Below are 22,856 nucleotides of genomic sequence, written 5' to 3'. Positions count from 1 at the left end.
TCTTCACATCATTGCAAGACTCGTTCTAAATTTGCTAGACAACAATCAAAAGATGAGCCGAAAATAAAGAAGTCATCCATAAACACTTTAATGCACTTCTCCACCATGTCAGCAAATATTGCCATCACACATCGTTGAAAAGTCGCAGGAGCATTGCAAACACCAAAGGGCATTCTTCTATAAGCAAACACACCAAAAGGGCAGGTGAATGTTGTCTTTTCTTGGTCATTTGGGTCCACGACAATTTGATTGTAACCAAAGTATCCATCCAAGAAACAATAAAATGATTGTCCAGCTAATCTCTCAGGCATTTGATCCATGAAGGGAAGAGGGAAGTGATCTTTCCTTGTGGCATCATTCAATTTTCTGTAATCAATACACATCCTCCACCCAGTGACTGTTCTTGTGGGGATTAAATCATTCTTCTCATTTCAGATTACCGTCATGCCACCCTTCTTGGGAACTACCTGTTGTTCTGCCCTTCGACAACTGCGAAATTTATCAGCAAGTGTACTGAGTCACAAGTAATATAAAACGGTAAGAACCGAGTATCGAATCATAGGGAGTTTGTTTCATTCAGAAAAGCGTTCATTCAATAAGTAGACATTTGTATAAAACCAGGAAATAGAAATAAGCAAAGATATTTTCTGTAATCCTAAAATTAACTACAAAATTAACTAGCTAAATGTGAGAGATAAACTGATGATTAAAATATTGGGTCCTTTTACTGAGTAACTTGATGTAATTAGGTATTTTTCTCTATTTAAGGTTGTTTTTGTGTTCTATGTTGAGGACAACTACCCCAAACCACGATTCCTCGCATGAATGGGCTAATTCTATTTAAACCTCGTTCTCGGATCTCTCGTCGAACTTAGCCTAAACGAATTGTATTAAGATTACAACATATTAAAAATTAAATCCTTGCACTCCGTGTCCAAACATACAGTTCTCTAGCCTGCTCTATCCAGTTCTAAGGATTTAAAACACTTTCCAATGCTAAAAATCCTAACTTTACACACTCATGGATGACCAGTTCACAAGCATGCAAGAATTAAATGTAGATAGAAGCAATGAACACATAAAAACAACTTTAAATAGATAGTAAAGAGTTTTACATCAAGGCTCAACAGAAATTCCCAATAAAAGCTTTAGCCTTCCATGGCAAGTTATCACCTTTTAGTTACAATAGGGGGTTTTGGAAGCAAAATTCAGATTACACGATGGTGGGGATGTCTCCTCCACCTCTAAGAACCTAGAAATCACTCTAAAACCTAGAATTCTCTTGAAAACTGAGGTTTTTGGTGCTCCCTTGCCCTGTTTTCCTTTGTTGCTTCTCTCTTCACAAAAACTATTATAACTTTTCGAACCCTCTTATTTTTCGCCAACTTCAGCTTTTAAGGGATTTATGTCCTCGAAGGCTCGCTTAGCGCCATTTTCACGCTAAGCGAGAGTTAGTGGATTTTCGCTTAGCAAGCTGGGCGCATTGAGCATAAGAAAAGATAAATGACTCGCTGAGCGAGCTGATGGTGCACTGGGCGCATGCATGAATGCAGATTCTCTTCCAGATTGTCCTAACTCGCTAAGCGAGCTGAGTGCCTTACTTAGCGGATGTAACTCGCTAATGCATATGCCTCGCTTAACGAGACACCAGCTGCTGCAAACTTCTTCTTCTTCATCTTTTCACCTGAAACTGAAGTTGAACCACATTAATTCACAATGAAGGGAATATCTAGTGAATAAAAATTAAACTAAACATAAAAATATGTACAAACCTACAAAAAGAACCATAAATTGGGGAAAAGACATAATTTTATAAAGCTTTTCAATACAAAAGTTAGTCGTAAATGACGACTAACACTTGCACAGGGCTAACCCATGCACTGTCAGAGATAGGATAAATGAGGCCTGCTTCTAGCAATTTAAGCATTTCCTTTCGCATTTCTTCCTTCATAACAGGATTCAATCTTCTTTGCGGCTGTCTTACAGGCTTGTATTCGGCTTCCATATTGATCTTATGCGTGCAGTAGGAAGGGTTGTAGAAGCAAGCTTCATGATGATGAACCAAGCAATTTTGATGATGCCAAAAGCCCAAGTGATTGATTCAAGACTTCAAGATCAAGCATCAAGAATCCAATCCAAGATTCAAGATTCAAGAGAAGAAATAAAGAAGCAACAAGTCAAGACTTCATATAGGATAAGTATTAAAAGATTTTTTCAAAAACCAAATAGCACAGTTTTGTTTTACAAAAGAATTTTCTCAAATTTTCTAAAGTTACCAAAGTGATTACTCTCTAGTAATCGATTACCAGTTGGCAGTAATCGATTACCAGTGACCAGATTGGTTTTCAAAATGTTTTCAAATGATTTGTAACGTTCCAAAATGATTTTCAAATAGTGTAATCGATTACACTATATTAGTAATCGATTACAAGTGAATATGAACGTTGGAATTCAAATCCAATTGTGAAGAGTCACAACTTTTCATAAAATACATTGTGTAATCGATTACACCATTGTGGTAATCAATTACCAGTGAATAGTTTTGAAGAAAAAGTTAAGAGTTATAACTCTTAACATGATTTTCTCAAAAGTCATAACTCTTCCAATGGTTTTTTGACCAGACATGAAGAGTCTATAAAAGTAAGACCTTGGCACGCATTTTACAAGCATCCAAAAAACACATCTCTTTCAAATCTTTTCTGACCATTGCTCATTGTTTTTCTTTGCAAAAACTCTTGCCAAAAATCTTTCTAAACTTCGGTTTCAAAACTTTGTTTTTCTGTAAGTGGAAATTCTGCAGAAAACAAAAGTGTGCTATCTTTTCTTCCTTCTCCCTCTTGCCAAAAGAATTCAAAGGACTAACCACCTGAGAATTCTTTTGATTCTTCATCCTCCCTCTTGCCAAAAGAATTCAAAGGACTAACCGCCTGAGAATTCTTTTGATTTTTCCTCCTTCCTCTGAACAAAATATTTCAAAGGACTAACCGCCTGAGATATCTTTTGTTTCCCCTTACAAAGATTCAAGGGACTAACCGCCTAAGAATTCTTTGTCTTAACACATTGGAGCGTACATCCTTTGTGGTACAACTAGAGCGTACATCTACTTGGGTTGTAATACTGAGAACAAGAAAGGGTACATCTCTTGTGGATCAGTTCAAGTGGAGCGTACATCCACTTGATGTTTCAAAGAGAACAAGGGAGGGTACACCCCTTGTGGATCTTTGCTTGTAAAGGATTTTACAAGGTTATTGGAAATCTCAAGAACCGGTGGTTGCTTGGGGACTGGATGTAGGCACGGGTTGTTGCCGAACCAATATAAAAACTTATGTTTGCTTCCTTCTTCCTTACACTCTTTAATTTCCACTGTGCACTTTTTATTTACGCTTTACTTTTGTCTAAGTTATTATTTCGATTCCTTAATTTCTCATAACTTAGTAGTAAAGCCAAATTGAATCTAGTAACATTAAGAAGGATAAGTTTTTTAATTAGTCAAGACCCATTCATAATTAATTCAACCCCTCATTCTTAATTATTTCGAGGCCATTCGATCCGACAAGGGCTAATTCCCTTGAGGTCGGAAATATGTCATCCAATAGTTGCCTTGTGTTTCTTCAAAAACCTTCACTAGCCGAGATTCCTCCTCCTTTCTCAAGAAGTTGTTGATGATCACTGGACTTGCTTCATTCTCTCCCAAGAACACATATTTCAAATGCTTTGGTAGAATTTTTAACTCCACTTGGGCCTTCTCTGCAGGAATGTCCTTCTTCAATTCTTCAAACACAACTTTTTCAGAAGAACTTCCTTCCAATCCTTTTAATTCTTCCAAGCAGTTTTGCAATTCTTTTTCTTCTTCTTTTATTAGACAATCCATAGTATTGGTCAGTGCTTTTCTAGTGGTGACTGCAACACCATAGCTCTAGCCACCATGTCCACCTCATGTTCAACCTTTTCTACTTTAAAATAGGCTTTGTGGTCACTTGGGTGCTTCATTGCTTCAAACAAGTTGAAAGTAACCTTCTGATCATCTACACTCATCTTCAGGTTACCCTTTCCCATATCAACCACACAATTGGCTATCAACATGAATGGACGGCCTAGAATCAGTGGAATCTTAGCATCTTCTTCAATGTCCATAATAACAAAGTCTGCAGGGAAAATGAATTGACGCACTTTGACCAACACATCCTCCACTACACCATATGGCTTTGTGATTGAGCGATCTACCAGCTGCAATGTCATTCTTGTTGGTAGGATTTCCAACTCTCCAATCCTTCTACACATGGATGGGGGCATTAAATTAATGCTAGCCCCTAAGTCAATAAGTGCCTTTCCAACTAACACAACACCAATTGAGCAAGGGATCGTAACACTCCTTGGATCCTTATATTTTGGTGGAAAGATCCTATGGATGATAGCACTACAATTTCCTTCCACCACAATGTTATCACTGTGGATGTATTTTCCCTTCTTAGTCATCAGATCTTTGAGAAACTTTGAGTAGAGCGACATCTGTTGCAGGGCTTCTCCAAACGGAATAGTGATCTCCAATTTTTTGAAAATATCAAGGAAACGAGCAAAGTGTTGTTCCTTGTCCTTCTTAGATGGAACCAAAGGATATGGTGCTTCTTTTCCTGAATTAGAGACACCCTCCTTCTTTTTCTTTCTTGCCAACTCACTCTTAGTCTTTTTCTCCTCCTCACTATTTCTCTTTTTTGCATTTTTTTTCCATTTTTTTCTTCCTCATCTTCATTTATGTTTCTCTCCTTCACCTGATCTCCCTCATTTTCTTTTTCTCCCTAAGCTCCTAACTCCTTCTCCTCATTGGTCCTACTCTCATTCTCCACAATGATCTCCCTTTTGCTTCTGGTCATGACAACCATGCATTCTTCCTTGGGATTTTTCTCAGTGTTAGCTCCAAAACCTCTAGACGAACTCTCAGCTATTTGCTTGGCCAGCTGTCCCACTTGGATCTCCAGGTTCTTGATGGCTGACTCAGTGCTCTTATGATTAGACATTGAGACCTGCATAAACCGAGCCAAAGTTTCTTCCAGCTTGGTGGTCCTCTCTCATACAAGTTAGGCCCTTGATTAGGAGGTCTATTGGAGGATCCTCCTTGATCTTTATTGAATTGATTCCCTGGATGTGACCTTCATCCTTGCCCTTGATTTTGATTGAAATTCCCTCATTGTTGGTAACCTGAAAAACCGCCTGAATGAAATCCTTGCCTGTTTTGATTCCCCATGTAGTTTACCTCTTTAGCAGCATCATCTTAGGGAATACAACAGACAGATTCATGAGCTCCTCCACAAATACTGCAACCTCCAACTTGCATAACAGCTGAATGAGAAGGCTAAGCCGCTTGTAATTGTGTCGACAATTTACTGAGTGTTTCGGTGAGTGATTCAAGCTACTTGGCCAATAACTTGTTTTATGCCAACAGTGCATCTTGTGAAGAGAGTTCCAATAAGCTTCTCTTGGTGGGTATATGAGTTCTATCACTCAAGATAGCATGATCACTAGCAGCCATGTTCTCAATGAGCTCCATTGCTTCCTCTGGAGTCTTCAACTTAATCTTTCCCCAGTAGAAGCATTTACCAAATGCTTGGACTATGGTCTCAAACCATCAATGAAGATATTCAACTGAATAGGCTCTGTGAATCCATGAGTAGGTGTCTTCCGCAGCAAGTCGTAGAATCTTTCTAGTGCTTCACTCAAACATTCATCAAGAAACTGATGGAATGATGAAATAGCTTCTTTGCCCTCAGTTGTCTTTGATTCAGGGAAGTACTTCTTCAGAAATTTTTCTACTACTTCCTCCCACATCTTTAAGTTGTTCCCCTTGAAAGAATGCAACTATCTCTTTGCTTCATCGACTAAAGAGAATGAAAACAAGCTCAGCCTTATTGCATCTTCCGGCACCCCTGCGATCTTCACTGCATTGCAGATTTCTATATATGTTGCAAGGTATGCATAAGGGTCTCCCTTGGGAAGACCATGGAATAGATTTCCTTGAATCAGTGGTCCTCAATACTTATGAAAAATTGCCGCACGGTAGATCTGGAGTAGTCCTCAAGAGTAACCTCTATGGTTGCTCGTCCGCCATGATGTGAGCTTCAGATGCAGCAACTTCGGATTCCCTCAAGTCTGCTGGAAATGATGAAGATGATTCGGATGAAAGAGTTCTCTCGGTGCTTCTTTATTTATCTGCTAGCAGGCCTGATATAATGTTTAGTGTATGTATGTGTGCTAGATTTCAATCAAATCCTAAACAATCACATCTTAGTGTTGTTAAAAGGATCATTAGATATTTGGTATGCACTACAAACATAGGTTTATGGTATCCTAGAAATTCCACATGCACATTAATTGGATATTCTGATTCAGACTTTGCCGATTCTAAAACAGATAGAAAGAGCACTAGTGGAACTTGTCAATTCATTGGATCTGCTCTAGTTTCTTGGCACAGTAAGAAACAAAATAGTGTTGTTTTATCCACTGCAGAAGCGGAATATATTTCTGCCGGCAGTTGTTGTGCTCAAATCTTATGGATGAAGCAACAACTTTCTGATTATGGAATTCTTCTTGACCATATACCTATTAGATGTGATAATACAAGTGCAATTAATCTCTCCAAGAATCCAGTTCAACACTCTAGAACTAAACATATAGAAATTAGGCACCATTTTCTTAGAGATCATGTTCTAAAGGGAGATTGTGTATTAGAGTTTGTTGATACTAAGAATCAACTTGCTGATATTTTCACAAAACCTCTCCCCAAAGAAGCATTCTTCTCTATTAGAAGAGAATTAGGCCTCTTAGATGTTAGTGATTTAGAAAAATAAGGATTGATTGATTAATTTACTCTTATGATTGATTGTTTATATGTTACTTTGATTGTTTTTGTTTAAATTCTTGTTATTATGGTAGAATTTATGTATTCCTGTGTGTTTCATAGTTGAATGATTGAATTAAGTGCATTAGTAGTGATGATTAATCATATTAGATGTGTTTAGCATAGACATAGGTATTTTTTTTTTAAGAAACTAGCCTAGTTTATGCTCTGGTAATCGATTACCATCCAGTGTAATCGATTACACAAGAACAGGCAGCCTGTAATCGATTACAACATCCTGTAATCGATTACCAAAAGACTTATTACTCCTGTAATCGATTACCAAGCCTTGTAATCGATTACAACTCGTCCTCGTCTATAAATACTCACAAAATCAGAGTTGCTGCGCAGCCAAGGCTTTCCCTCACGCCTCCTCCATACCTAAATCTTCCAACCTTCGTATCTCACTCAAATCTTCACCAAATCACGTCCTGTAAAGCCCAATCTTCCTCTTTTTCACTCCTCTTTCACTTCCACTGATTGAAATCCACTGAAACTTCATCAAATGGAAGAACCATCGAAGAAGAGAAAGGGATCATCCTCCATCGCCGCTGCTGCTGCCCATCACCGCCACGGACCATCCGGAGCACCCACAACACCTATTCATCCCTCTTTGTCATCTCCAAGATCATCCACATTGTTCTCATCCGATGATCATCATCTACGGTACCTTTCTCAATTTTCTTCTAGGATCATCTTAGACCCTAAGTACCTAGGCGCAAATTTCTTTAATGATGAAACGTTTGATTGCTATCAAGTGTTTCAAAATTATGGCCTTGTTGATTTCATGTCATTAAAATTGCCACATTATCCTGAACTTGTAAAGGTCTTCTACTGCAATTTAAAAATTCAGGATGGCATTATTACCTCTGAGGTGCATGGTATTCCTATGGTCATTAATCAGTCATTGTTCTTTTCTTTAACTCATTTACCCAGTCAAGGTGCACCTTTTGAGGGCACCATTGTTGATGATTGGAAATTTGATTATTCTAGTCATGATGCTCGCCGTATGGTCTGCAATGACCAGGCTGAAATGACCGGTAGATTGCTGGCCGGATCATTAACTTTTGATAATCGCATCATGCACTATATAATTGTTAGAATTTTGCTTCCCCGCTCTTCAAATTTAGCACAAGCCTCTGAGGAGGATTTGATTCTGATGTGGGCTTTCCTTACCGGTCGTCAGATTGACTGGGCCCACTTGGTTCGGTACCGAATGCTTAAGGCATTACGGGCCAATGCACCTCTCCCTTACCCACAGTTGATAACTTTGTTTCTGCGTCATTTTCAAATTCCGCTTGATGATGAACCATTTGTTCAAGTCAAGCGTTCTTTTGCAATTGGTGCTGGTGCAGTGACTTCCTTTGGATACCGTAAGGATCGGAATGGTCAATGGTTGAAGAAAGACGCACTCCCTCCTTAAGATGAGCGTACTCCTTCACCTCCTCCTCAGCGAGATGATTCAGCACTCATGACTGAAGTTCTTTCCGAATTACGGGGTCTTCGTTCTTATGTTGGTGAACGTTTCGACTCACTGGATACTCGTTTTGCCGGAATGGATATTCGCCTCACATAGCTTGAAGAGGATGTGGGTTATATTCGTTAGAGTTTCGATCTTCCACCACCACCTCCACCTTCTTAGAATTTAGTTTCTAATTATATGTCTCTTATAAGCCGTGTATTTTGTCTATGCTACTTAGATCATTATGTTCAGTACTTTATTTATCTTGTAGTATTTGGATTTCAGACTTTTGTGCTTTAATACTCTGTGGTTTTGGATTTTAAATTGTTTGGATTCTGGTTTGGTTATGTCTTATTTGTGAGTTTGATTGGTTATGCTCTATCCTTTGATATTGATATGTTTCCACTTCATTTTATATCTGGTTTGATTCCCATGTACTTTGGCTTTTTGATGTTGCCAAAGGGGGAGAAAAATGGGGTGTAGAAAAGCTTAGAAAAAGCTTAGAAATCAAGTGATAAAAGTTAGAAATCAAGTGATCATCAATTCCAAAACATAGGGGGAGTGAACGCAAATTATATATATATATATACATTGCTTGCTTGAATCTTGATTTCAGGACTTATATTGTCATCATCAAAAAGGGGGAGATTGTAGAAGCAAATGCCTTTGGTGTTTTGATGATGATCATGATGATTTGATGCAAATGGGCTTTTCAAGTTTAAATTCAAGACAAAGATTCAAGAATACAAGCCACAACATCAAGATGATCACTAGTATTTTAGGAAGGGAATTCCTAATTGATATAGCAAAAGGTTTGGCCAAGTAATTTAAGTTAAAAAGTGTTTTTCAAGAGATTTACTCTCTGGTAATTGATTACCAGAGGATGTAATCGATTACCAGTGGCCAAAAATGCTTTACAACAGCTACTAAATATTTGAATTCAAATTTTAGACTGTGTAATCGATTACACAATCTTGGTAATCGATTACCAGCAGTTAATGAATGTTTTAATTCAAATTTTGAAAGCTGTAATCGATTACACAAATCCTGTAATCGATTACCAGACAAGATTTTCAGAAAAATATTTCTAAGAGTCACAACCTCTCAAAAGGCTTTTACATGACCACCAATGGTCTATATATATGTGACTTAGAACACGAATTTGCTAAGAGTTTTTCAGAACAACAAGTGTTTATTCTCTCAAAAAGCAAAATCGTTTTATCCTCTTAAGAAATCCTTGACCAAACACTTGCAAAATCTATAAGGATTCTTACATGATCTTCATTGTAATATTCTTCTCTTGAAGAGAGAATTCTTCTTCCATTCTTCTTATTCAATGAGATTGGTTAAGAGATTGTAAGTCTCTTGTTGTAAAGCATTTGAACACAAGGGATGGGTTGTCCCTATGTGATTCAGACTTTGTAAAGGAATTTACAAAGATAGTGGAAATCTCAAGTGAGTTGCTTGAGTACTGGACGTAGGCACGGGAAGTGGTTGAACCAGTATAAAATTGTGTTTGCATTCTCTCTTCCCTTATCTTATTTATTTTGTTGCAATCAATTGTGTCTTGTATGCTTAAAGAACATTGTTAAATTGATTGTTGTTGCTTCTATTGCATTCTAAGCCTATCCCTCTTAAGATTATTGAGGCCACAAGGTCCAACAAACTGTCCTATCTTATAAAGCGTTTATCCTCCTTTCTGCGTTGTTTCTCCTGCAAGTAGCTTCAATCTCTAAATCTAATGGAGCTAAATCTAATGTTGGAATTTTACCTCACATACAAAAAGCAGCTAAAAAAAGCAGCAGTTAACCAAGTCAAGAGATAAAATTGAATTCTAACTATTCACAAGAAATAATCAAAAAATAAAGAATAAATGTTTCCAAACTAAATTATACTATCTAAGTGGAAAGAAATTCCCTGGCAACGGCGCCAAAAACTTGTTGGTCATGTGTCAGCAAGTGCACCGATTCACACAAGTAGTCTATAAAACGGTAAGACTGAGTATCATATCCTCAGGGAATTTGTTTCATCTAGACCATGTATATTTAGTATGTGAACACTTATAAAGATTGAAATAAATCAAATGTTGAGTTCTGCACTATAAAATCTATTTGAACAAAAACAGAATATTTAAAGCTATAACAAAAATGACAATTATCAAGTTAAAAGCGTTGGGGAGTGTCCAACTGAATTTCTCTTGCTGTATAAAATGTGTTTTTCTCTATTTAACGTTATCCTAGTGTTCTTACACTAAGAAATTACTCAAACCATGATTCCTCACATGAATGAGCCTAACTCTCTTTAGCCTTTGTTCTTGATTCCTCAACAAACTTGTTCTAAAAGAGTTGCACTAAGCCTATAGTGTAAAATGAACTAGATCACTACACTCCATTCCTAGACATACAAATTTCTAGCTTGCTCTATCAAGTTCTAAGGTTTTAAAGCATTTTCCAACACTAAAAAGCCTAACTACACATACAAATGGGTGATCAAGACACAAGCATGTAAAATAAGCATAAATGGAAGCAATGAACATAGAGAAATAACATTAAATAGATAGTAAGAGTATTACATCAAGAGGTTCAGTAGTAACTCCCCAAGAAAGAGGCTTAGCCTTCCATCACAAGAAAAACTTCACAAAGCAAGAAGAAAACTATTTTTGGTGAAAGAAAAATGGAAGAAAATGGTGGAGAATGTCTTCTCCAGCCTCTCAACCCTAAATCTTTCTATTTTTCACGAAGCTAAGCTCCCTTTTGTTGCTCTCAACCGGTTCTTCTCTGAAATTCCGCCAACTTTAGTGTTTTAAAGGCTCTTGGACTCTTCAGCTTCCGAAGGCTCGCTCAGCGAGCATGTCTCGCTGAGCGCGAGTTAGTGAATTTTTGCTTAGCGAGCATGGGCGCGTTATACGCGAGAAGAGACAACGTCCTCGCTGGGCACACAGATCTCTGACTTATCCTCTTCTAGGGTTTCCCATCCGCTAAGCGGCTGGATGCCTCGCTAAGCAGATGCTTCTCGCTGAGCGGATTTGCCTCGCTAAGCGAGTCATCAGCAACTTTAACCTTCTCTTCTTTGGCTTGAAACTGAGTTGGATTCAACATTAGGTCCCAAAAAATAGAGTTTCTATCCTACAAAATCACACAACAAAGAAAATATGTACAATTTCTATAAAAAGAACCATAAATTGGAGGCACAGTGTTATTTCCTTGCAAATTTTCAATACCAAACTAACTTATGAATAACAACTAACACACCACAAATTTGGAAGAAGCCTTGAACAAACTCATCGAAGTGGTCATCACCAACCACAAAAACACCGAAAATGCGATAAAAAGGCATAAAGACTCAAATAGGGCAATTGGCAAAACAATTGCAAACCTCTTCAATTGGCTTTTTTGCAGCCACCGAGGAAGGCCCAAAGAGCCATTGCAAGGCTATTATCTCCACCATAGGGGAAGAGATGAAAGCACAAGCTAACCCTTCAACCCAAGGTGTGCAATCCTCACTTAATCTTCCATTGTTTGATTTTAGCAAGCTAAGAATCCATAAGAAAGGAGATGATGAGACAATGGCCAAATTCGAGAAATACATGGAGATGCTACAAGGGAAGAAGGAGGAGCCACCTATTGAAAAACTCACATGGAGATGCATGTTTGGCCTAGAGCCGAAAAACCAACCCTATATTGTTAATCCATTGCACCATACTTTGAGCCTATATTGATTTATTCATTTCTAATCCCTTAACCTTGAAAATATATGTTATATCCGCTACTACCCTTAACTTAGAGGTAGGAGAGCAAATGTCTAGGAATTGGGAAAGTCCTTAAGTTTGGACTAACAATAATTACTACTCAAGGGAACAAAGTAAGGGTACCTATGAGCTATCATGTGAACAAAGAAAATTCTTTATTCTCTCTTGAAAAGTTGAAAAAGAAAATTGTGAAAAAATATATATAGAAAAATAAAGAGAGAAACAAAGTAAAGAAAAAAAAATAATAAAAGTTGAAGACATGTAAAGTATGAATCTAATTGAAAAACTAAGGGTACCAAAGGATTGGTATGAAGTGAATGAAAATCCAATGAATAGACTAAATGCTTTCATTCCTTTGAGTTACTTTTGAATATCTAGAAAAACCAATTTTCCTTGTTAGCCAAGCCCCATTACAAGCCATGAAAGTCTTTAATGATTTTTGCATGCATTTGATTTGTTGATTAACTTGAGGTGAAAGTCAAAGTTGAACTATGGTGTTTTAAGTTGTGAATTGAGTCAAACACTTACCCAAAGCTAGGTCAAAAGCTTATGAGTAAAACCCTTATTGTGATGACAATTTGATATGCCATTAAATTTGATTGCCATTCTTTTTGCATATTTCTAACCTTGCATTTGATTTGGTTTTGAGCTAAAAAGTTGAATGTGGGCATCATACTTGAACAAAAAAATTGTTGAATAAAAGGGAATGCAAGAAGAGTGTGTATGTAACTTGTCATTGTGTATCCTTAGTCTTTAGTTTTAATTTGTCTTTTTTTTAGTCTTAGTTTAATTTTGTTTTTGAGTCCTTACTTTTTTTAAGTAGTTTTTACTGTTTTAGTAGTTTTAGTTAGTCTTGTTAGAGGACAAGCAAGGTTCTAAGTTTGGAGTGTTGATAAACGTCAAATTTACTATATATTCATATGCATTTTGTGACGCTTATTTAACATTTTAGTTAACTTTAGGCCTTGTTTTGAGTCAAATTAGCTTTAAATTCAGTTTTTACTTTGTCTTGGTAAAATTTTATGTTTTGGTTATTTTTAATGAATTTTTTTTATAGTTTTTTAGCAGAAATAGGTCATTATGGCCAAAGCTCCAAAGGTCCAAAATCAATAGAAATTTCTGAAAGAGAAATTGCGAAAATTGAAGATAAAAGTTAGAAAAATCAAGAGCAAGATATTTTTCAAGAATAAATCAGTTGAAGAAGATAATTACTTGAATTAATTAGAGATATTATTTGTTTGTAATTTCTTATGATTATCTCCTTAATCAAGCCTAGCTACAATTCTATAAATAGGAGACTAGGCATTCATTCTAATAGTATAGAAGTCCTGAGCAGTTCTTAGAATTATATTTTAGACTTCCACCTCCTTTCACCTAGGAGAGGAAATGATGAATCATGTTTTACTTTAATTCTATCAATCCAATACTTCATCTTGAGTTCTTTATTTGTTTTCATACTTAATGTTTTTATTTGTTTGACCATCTTATAGATGAATTTAGGAATTGACTTGCGCTTTGGTGAGCCTTATTGAAATCAGGACATGAATTAAGTACTTAATTGAGATTATCTCTAGGGATAGAATAATATTGGTTAAGTCTCGCTAATTCTCGACCATTAATGATGATTGCTTGTGTCAGTATGTTCAAGGGATTGGGTATCAAGCAAGTAGTTTAGAATCTGCGACCATGTGGGAGTTAGGGTAGAATACATTAGTGAATTGAGAATTAACAAGAGAGATGAGTAGAAAATTGTGAAGTTACAGTAGATCGAGTGAATTCCAAGTCTGAACCTAGACATTCATTCATCAAGATCGATGTCACCATCCAAGTCTAGTATTTCTATCTTTTCTTAATTATTTTATTGTCATTTAATTTTTATTGCAATTTATTTTATGTTATTTATTTCATGACAATCACAAAACAAAAATACAAAAATCTAGTTCTTAGTTAAGTAATTACATGAAATCCCTCCTTTATTCCTTTGGGAGACGACCTGGATGATAACTCAGTTACTACATCATATTGGGTTACACTTGGCTTATAAGTTGGATCTAACATGAAATAAAACCCTAACAGTAAACATATTGGTCATGTTCTATCAACTTTATTAGATGTTGTATTTTCATCCTTGGACCCCTTTTTTGGAGACGATATCTTTGACGTTCATTGTATATGATTTTGATGGTGCTAAGATTTGTCTAATCTTAATCTTTGATTGACAACAAATTTTGGTCAGGCTTCATCATGTTTTTCGTCAATTGGTTAACGATAGTTTTTTCTTCACTGCTTAAATGACCAACATATGAATGACCAAACAATATTTAAGTCACTTTATGGTGATGGACACCACATTCAACAGTAAGTCTCCACCTTATATTTCTCACAAACCTCCATTTTAATTTAAAGGGACACCCACATTTTCCAGTCCAGTGGACTTGTGCACTAACTTGTCTTTGTACTATTTGTACTTCTTTCTCCCTTTTCACAACCTAGTATAACAATTTTTTTTACTTACTTTTGACTTATGAATGACAACCACAAACCTATGCTCATTTCCTACACGTTGAAACCAATTAAACAAATCATCGTGCTTTTGAAAAACCTAAAAGAATTGAAAAAAAATATTCAATAACAAAACACATACAAATAAAAGTCTAATGAAATATACCTTATTAGTCATGAAATAACTAGAAAAGTTAGGACAACTTGGTTGTGTCTACATATCATTGTCTTCACCACCCACATTTTCATCATTATTATCCCCCATACCATCATTTTCATCATTAGGCTTGGTTCCATATAAAAGGTTGGGTTGATAAAAGAATTATTTTCCATCATTCATATTTCCCCATCCAATTGGCATTGTAACCTTGTCAGATATGAATGTATTTCAATCCATTGACCTACATAATCAATACAAAAAATATTGTTATTTAAAAAAATGCATAGCACAATAGAACCGTGATTCTGTTATGTAATATTTTGTACAACACAACAAAATCATGATTCCACTATGTTGCCCAAAGTATTACACAACGAAATCACGATTCTGTTGTGCAATAACTATGCAACACAATGGAATCAAAGATTTTGTAATGTAGCTCCATGTAGAGCTTGTAAGCCTTGGATCTTCTTCATCAATGGAGTCTTTTGCTTCTTGAAGATCAATGACAACATAATGGAGAAGGAGGAAAGGTGATTGGAGATTTCACTTCAAGGAGAAGATAAGTTAAGAACAAGCTCACCACCATAAGAAGCCATGGATAAGAGCTTGGAGGTCAGAGAAGATGAGTGGAAGGAGAGGGGGAGATGGGAACAAAATTTTGAGAGAGAGAATAGGGAGAATGAGGTCTAAACTTTGAAGTCTAATTTCTCAAAATCAAAGTTGAAAAAATGCACACACAAGACCTCTATTTATAGCCTAAGTGTCACACAAAATTAGAGGAAATTTTGAATTTCTATTCAAATTTCACTTGAATTTGAATTTGTGGAGTCAAAATTTCACTAATTATGATTAATAAATTTCAGCTATGGTTCAGCCCACTAATCCAAAATCAAGTCCAAGATTCTCCACTAAGTGTGCTTAGGTGTCATGAAGCATGTAAAACATGAAGGACATGCACAAAGCGTGACTATATGATGTGACAATGGGGTGTAGCAAGCAAATACTCACCTCCTCCTTAGGCTGGTCCAAAATTTAATTGGATTGGACTTCTACCAATTCAATTAAATTTCTCTCTCAACACACACATCAAATAGTGCACTTAATGCATGCGAAATTTCAAAACTATCCCTAATACAAAAACTAATCTAGGTGCCCTAAAATACAAGGATTGAAAAATCCTACATTACTAGGGTACCTGCCCTAATTATGAAGCCCTAAATACAAGGCCCAAAAAATAATGAAACCCTAATCTAATATCTACAAAGATAAGTGAGCTCATACTTAGCCCATGGGCCCAAAATCTACCCCAAGGCTCATGAGAACCCTAAGGCCTTCTTCTACATCTCTGACCCAATCTTCTTGGAGTTTTTTATCCAATGCCCTTCTTGGGGGGTAGGATTGCATCATTTTGTTACATAATGCACTACACCACAAAATTTTGATTTCGTTATGTAAAAAACATGTTCACAATGGAATCATGATTCAGTTGAACAACAAAATCGAAAAAAATAGAATCGTTTTTTTTTTTGCACAATGGAATCATGATTTTGTTTTAATTACAAAAACAAAAAAATACTTGATAGCGTGTGAGTGCAGAGAGTGAAGAGAGGGAAGAAAGGAAAAGAGAATGAAGATAAAGCAAGTAGGGACAAGTGAGGTGGGAAATGGTAGTTTGATAATTGCTCTTGACTAGTAGGGGCCAAAAGCAATTTTGTTGGGGTCAATAATAATCACCTTCCATTATCAAGCTCCCTTGGGCTTTGGGTTGGAGAGCCACAAAATGGCTTTGCTTTTCATGAATTGTGATACTTTTTTAATTTAGTTTTTATTTGAGTAGAATATTTACATTTTTGGTTATTGTAACTTTTGGCTTCATCCTTTTTCATTTTTTAATCAAAATCTTGTTTAAATGCTAGCTTTTTTCATATTATGTATGTTTGATTTAATTATTTTTTGAAAAGACATGTTTTTAAAATATAATATAAGTTGATCTTTATAGGCATCATATGTTTAATGATGTATTTGTTAAAGAGGAGAGAAATAATATGGAAGAGAAATTTTATATTTTTTATGGGAACTATATGTCTTATATTTTACTTTAATTCAAAAATATTTTTTCTATTTTCATATTTTTTATTTTCATGATTGAATTTCAATATTTTTTTCGAAATATTATCAATAATTGAAAATAATATTATATTATAATATAAATTATTTATCATAAATTTTATATATTCAAAATATCTATTATAAATTTTAATTTTAGAAAATAAATATTTATTATGCAATGCACATTCTAAATTTTGCACAGATGTTATTTTCCATTAGTGTTCGTTTCTTATCTTTCTTAATTATTAAGGAAAAGACTTACATGACCCGTTGTGCAAGGGTTCAAGTTCAGTCACACAAGTTAAATTTAAAAAGAGAAAAGGGGAAAAAACAAAATTCCCCAAAGGGTGTGTTCTGTTTTCGCTCATTCTAGAAACACCCATAAGTCGGCATTACAAGCACCATATTTCGGAAGCTGGAAGCTCACACATTTTTTTCTGCGTCCGAGAATCGCATTTTTCTAGTTCCTGCGCATCCAAACGAGTCCTTAATATCGAACTTTCCTGAAGATGGTGTTGATAGAGCATGAAGAGAGCAAGCAGAGAAACGCGAACCCCTCCAACGCCGCCAACGACGATTCCGACGGCTTCGAAACCGCCAGCGACACCGATCTGGCCGGTGAAGGCGACGACAGTGGGGCCGGCATCCCGGAAGAACAGAATCGCACCGAACAGAGTCATACCGAGAAGCAGACGGAGCAAGAGCCGGAACACGATGCTCCTCGGAGCAGCGAATCATCCGAGAACAATGCCCTGATCAGTGAAGAAGAATCGAGACAGGTTCGGTTTTAAAATTAAGGGTTTTGTGATTAGGTCTTTCTGATTGCTACAATAGTTTTTATTTTTTTTCTGCATTTATGTTTTTTTTCTTGTTGTGTAATGAATTTTAATTGGAATGCTATAACCATTTTTTGGCCGTGTATTGGATTGCTATGCTTATGCTAAGGTTATTGATTTTTGTAATAATAGTTACTTTAAAAGTAATATCTAGACTAATTTCTAATTAGTTCCCAGCAGGAAAGGATTGTATAATGAGAAATACTAGTAATATATTAACATTCTTTATTGTTGGTTGAAATTTATTGAGAATCACAAAACTGTGCAGGACTCACTCCTTATTTAGTGAGTTTCTGCTGATGATTTTGCAGTTTCTAATAAATTTTAATCCAAGAGCAGAGATCATGATAAGTTGATAATGAGTGTGTTTATGTGTTAGAGAATTTGTAGTGTAATTAGCATTCCTCTTGTATAATATTTGGCTCGTGTGGTTGATTGTGTGACTAATTACCGATTGACATGTTCTATTATTGGAGCACTATGGGTTGTGTGCAGATAAAAATCTTGTATTATGCGATTCAGACACATGGATTCATCAAACTATGAAATTGGTATATAACTGTATGTTAATCCCTTTGTGCATGTAAAGAGAATATTGAATGCTATTCATTTATGAGACAGAAAGCATTGAATCAAGCAAATGAAGCAAAGGTAGAAGGGAATAAGCTTTTTGTAGAAGGGAAGTATGAAGAGGCATTATTACAATATGAACTTGCTTTACAAGCAGCACCAGACATGCCTTCATCTGTGGAAATACGGTCAATATGCCATTCAAACCGTGGTGTGTGCTTTCTGAAACTGGTATGGTCTTCTTTTATGCTGTTTATGAGATTAGCATTTGTCATCATATTCCTGTGTTATGCTCTTCCACATGTGTCTACCAGACGAACTATTAATCTTAAAATGATGCTTGACGGCTTATGCATGGTGATCTAGCTTGGTCCTTGGCCTTTCTTTGTTTCCATTCACTTCAGAGTTCAGAATTAAAGGTTGAAATTCAAAGTTGGGTTTATTTTCTGTTACATACTGTTCTTGAAGAATACAAAACTAAAAAGTAAGTAGTTTTCATTTTGGTTTAAAATTATTATTTGCTCAATATAAAATATCATTAGTTTTAAAATTTAAATTAAATAAATGATAGAGAAAAGAGACGGAAAGTACAACCATGGGGAGGATAAGACATTTTGAAAACCATAAAAGCTGAGATGTAACAAAAGCCGTGAAAAGTAAAGCATGCTGCGAAGCTGCCTGCATACCCGAAATTTGCATTTCCTAGAAATAGCCATGAGCAGCAGAACTGAACAGGGAAGCTTAAACTTAATACTCATAACAAGTTTAAGGGAAACGAGACAGGCTTAGAAATGCAAGAATTATTATGTCCCAACTATAAGCAATTTCACATGTTTTACAGTTAAACATTGGTTGATGAGCATCAACCATGTTTCTTGCAGTGTTCAAATTTGAGGATAGATACTAATTTGCCAAAATTAGCTTGGGTATTTACATATTTATTAGTCTCTAATGCAATAAATCTGAGCAAAACCTGATCCCAATCTGCTTCAATAAAAAACGGTTCTGTTAAAGCAAACTGCAAAAGACAATAAGGATTAAAGCTAGATACTTGTTCTTGTATTTTTACCTTTGTTTCAATTTTTTTAATAATATATGTTGACATTTTTTTTATCATTTTTATCCCATATAAAGCTACTATGGGATCTATGCTGACATCATTTTTGCGCTCCGTTTGTTATGTTTGCTTGCTTTTCTTTAACATGTCAAATATACCACAGGGAAAATATGATAACACAATTAAAGAATGCACAAAAGCATTAGAATTGAATCCTGTGTACATTAAAGCTTTGGTAAGAAGAGGAGAAGCTCATGAAAAGCTTGAGCATTTTGAAGAGGCTATTGCTGGTGAGTTCAAATTTTATTGTTGTATGGAGGGTAATTATACCAACCTCTGAGGTTTGCACTTATCACATCTAGCACTGCTCGTCCCTTGCTTTATGTCCCTACCATATGTAGGGTTCTTACTCTATTGTTCTTTGTAATTAACAAAGAGGTGTAATTTCTCAAATAAGAAAATGTGTCAAGTGTAATGAGCATAGTAGTCAATCGCATGCGATAGTGCTGCGATCGCTGGGCAGCAGAGCAGAGCGGCCCCTTGTCGCTCCTAAGACACTCATCGCGGAGCGCCTGGCTCTAGTGGTCACGGCAGTGCCATTAGTGGGGAAAATCGTGGAGAATCACAGTGATTTGCAGGCTTTGCATCCGCTACTCTGTTTTGTTCGTTGATGGGCAAGGCTCTACCACCTTGTTGTCACTGGACAAGGCCTTGCGACCTTCGCTGTCACAGGTGACAGCTTCTGTGACCTCCGTCATGCCGACACTGACCTTTCACGCATTCATCTGCATTGTCTTCCTCTTCCATAGGGGTGGTGCATGCTAACAGTGAAGTTTATGGGCTGAATCTTAGGTTTCATTTCAGGGTGTTCCTTTTTTTTTTCCGCTCGTCTGTTTTGATTTTTTGGGACCCAATTTGAGTCCAATAGCTTTATTATTATAATAATAAATGTAATAGTATAATATAAAAACTATTTAAAGTATAATATATAATATAATGAACTAAATAATAATAATAAAAAATCATAATATGTGATATAATAAATTAATAACAATATTAATAAAAAAATTTCTAAATAATATAATAATAAGAAATATACATAATAACTAAAAAAGAATATAAAATACTATTAAAAATACATATATTGTTACGTAATGCAAAGTAGATGTATGTAAAAAAACTAGAAAAACAATCTTTCTCTCTCTCCCCCTCTCCACACACACACAAAAAAAGAAAATAAGAATAGCGGTCATCCGCTATAGTGTTTTCCAGAGGTGGCCGCTCCCTGCCGCTATCCGCTATTAATTACCATGGTAATGAGTACAATCCTAAAGGAGGTTATTGTAATTATCCCTTTATTTTGGCTCTTAATGTATTAGTTCACAACTGTGTATTTAGCACACTAATTGCATTCTGATTCTTATGAACTTTAATATTTATGCATAACCAGCTCTTTACATTTTACCTTTTTTTTAATAAAAAATATTTGGCAGATATGAAAAAGATCTTAGAAATTGATCTCTCAAATGATCAAGCTAGGAAAACCATTAGGCAGCTAGAGCCCCTTGCTGCAGAAAAACGGGAAAAGATGAAGGAGGAAATGATTGGTGAGTTTATTTTTTTCTTTCTCTTGTTTTTTTAATATTTATATTTTTTTTGTGGGGTGGTGTATTGGCTTTCTTTCATTGTCTTACCTGTATTATTATTATTATTATTATTATTATTATTATTATTATTATTATTATTATTTGTTTTTTTCGCCTATTAACTTGCACTTGCCACAAAACTACATGGCTTGATCCCCTAGATATCCCTCCCGTCTCTTTTGCTTTGTTTCTTTTTCCCCTTCTAATCAGTCATGTATTGAGGACTGTAAAGGTCGTGTGTTTTAATACATCTAGTTGTGTGTCCATTCTTAGCATAACTTCTTGTTCTCAAATGGTTCACATAGGTCGGTATTTACTATTCTGTTTCATAAAGGCAAACATATATTGTGAATAGTTCATAGCGGATTGTGCAGATGCACTTTATTTTTGTGACTAGTGATATTGAGTATAATTTACTGTCATCATTTGCTTAGATAGATAAGTGTTTCTTGATGCAGCAAAACTGAAAGACATGGGCAATTCTGTCCTGGGCCGCTTTGGGATGAGCGTAGACAACTTTAAAGCAGTCAAAGATCCAAACACTGGTTCCTATTCTATCTCATTCCAACGCTAATTTATGTAGAGCAAAGTCATAAACAGCAGCAAGCAAGAAAGAGGCAGTCTAAAGTGATACAGGTTTTAGACTCAGTTGTGCATGCAAGTTATTTGGAATATTTGAATGTTAGTTATGTATGAGAACTAGGGCATGTAACATTTCCTTTGAAAGGGCATTTAAACTGCATTAAGGCTTCAGAACACATGTCAATTGTTTTGAACTTTTGAAAAATACTACATTCGTCCCTATTTATATGACGTTGACTAATTTATGTATATTAGTATTAAATTTGTCTATAATTGTAATATTTTCAAACTTTGCCCTTAACATTATTGGGAGCCTATTTACCTTCTCCAATCTTCATAGGTGAGAGAAAGAGACAATTTAGATTAGCGCTCAATTATGGATTAAAATATATAAGGGTATATTAGTAAAAAATAATTGACACACAAGACAATTGAAATGAAGTCTCATAAAATGGAACAAGAAAATTTTAAAACTATATCTTATAAATAGGGATGGAGGTAGTATATAGCTTAACTGCATAATTCCATTGGCTTTTGAGAAATACTAGCAATACTTTTCACACTCTTTTTAACACTATTATCAAATGAAATTCTAGGTAGCCTCACTAATAAAGAATGGGCCCAGGTTTTCTAGTGGGACCAACATGAGAACCCAACATGAGACTTCACTTAATAATGGATGAAGTGTTTTAAAAGAGTGTGTTGTTAGCATTCCTCTTGGCTTGTAATGTTCTCTGACTTAGCACCTTTTTTCCGCCTTGATGCTTATGGGTGCACTTGTTTGAGGATTTGGATGTTTTATGGTTGAAGTTACTTCACACTTGTTTGGTACAAGTACAACATGCATGTGACAAATGAAATTTTTTTTGCAACTCATTTATACACCACCCTTCACATTTCTATCACGAAATTTTTACAGAAACATACAAAAAATAATTATATACACAAACATACATGTTTTCCTATTATTTACATAAACACATAATTTTACTATTCGTAGTATAGATTCGGGTTTGAGAACCCAAATTTACATTGTGATTTTAAAAAATATTTGCAAAAGAATGTTGATAATTTGGTTCCCAATCCAAATTCTCAACGTGGTTTTTTTTTTATGAAAAAAATAATTTTTTTAAAAAGATTAAAAATAATATAAATAAAGGAAATTAATTCAAAATAATAAAATTAAATAATATATTATAGAAGTAAATGGAGAATATCTCTAAAAGCAGTCTAGTTAAAGAAAAATAGTTAAAACCACTTTCATTGAAGAATTGTTTTTCCTTCTAATT

The 22,856-nt window shown here is 35.4% G+C and overlaps 2 protein-coding genes across 2 annotated transcripts; one reads left to right on the top strand and one right to left on the bottom strand.

The window, feature by feature from the left end:
* Positions 1-3,879: 3,879 nt before the first annotated feature.
* Positions 3,880-4,509, bottom strand: LOC100811595 (uncharacterized). The gene has a single exon (XM_006603422.1). The coding sequence runs from the start codon at positions 4,507-4,509 to the stop codon at positions 3,880-3,882; it is 630 nt and encodes a 209-aa protein (XP_006603485.1).
* Positions 4,510-17,331: 12,822 nt separating this feature from the next.
* LOC100808386 (tetratricopeptide repeat protein 1-like) lies at positions 17,332-21,837 on the top strand. The gene is made up of 5 exons (NM_001254377.1): positions 17,332-17,655; positions 18,334-18,513; positions 19,503-19,629; positions 20,833-20,946; positions 21,444-21,837. Exons 1-5 carry the CDS (start codon positions 17,386-17,388, stop codon positions 21,557-21,559), a joined length of 807 nt encoding a protein of 268 aa, NP_001241306.1. The 5' UTR covers positions 17,332-17,385; the 3' UTR covers positions 21,560-21,837.
* Positions 21,838-22,856: the final 1,019 nt, after the last annotated feature.

The sequence above is a fragment of the Glycine max genome, chromosome 18 (assembly GCF_000004515.6).
Source record: "Glycine max cultivar Williams 82 chromosome 18, Glycine_max_v4.0, whole genome shotgun sequence".
Taxonomy (NCBI): Eukaryota; Viridiplantae; Streptophyta; class Magnoliopsida; order Fabales; family Fabaceae; genus Glycine; species Glycine max.
The sequence above is the reverse complement of the archived record's forward strand: the minus strand, read 5'-3'. Positions and strand labels throughout refer to the sequence as shown.

Bases quoted from the DNA above. Each gene is read 5' to 3' on its own strand.
- LOC100811595 (XM_006603422.1), bottom strand. From the start codon at position 4,509: ATGTCGCTCTACTCAAAGTTTCTCAAAGATCTGATGACTAAGAAGGGA.
- LOC100808386 (NM_001254377.1), top strand. From the start codon at position 17,386: ATGGTGTTGATAGAGCATGAAGAGAGCAAGCAGAGAAACGCGAACCCC. The intron at 17,656-18,333 runs GTTCGGTTTTAA...TTTATGAGACAG, and splicing joins GTGAAGAAGAATCGAGACAG to AAAGCATTGAATCAAGCAAA. The intron at 18,514-19,502 runs GTATGGTCTTCT...AATATACCACAG, and splicing joins GTGTGTGCTTTCTGAAACTG to GGAAAATATGATAACACAAT.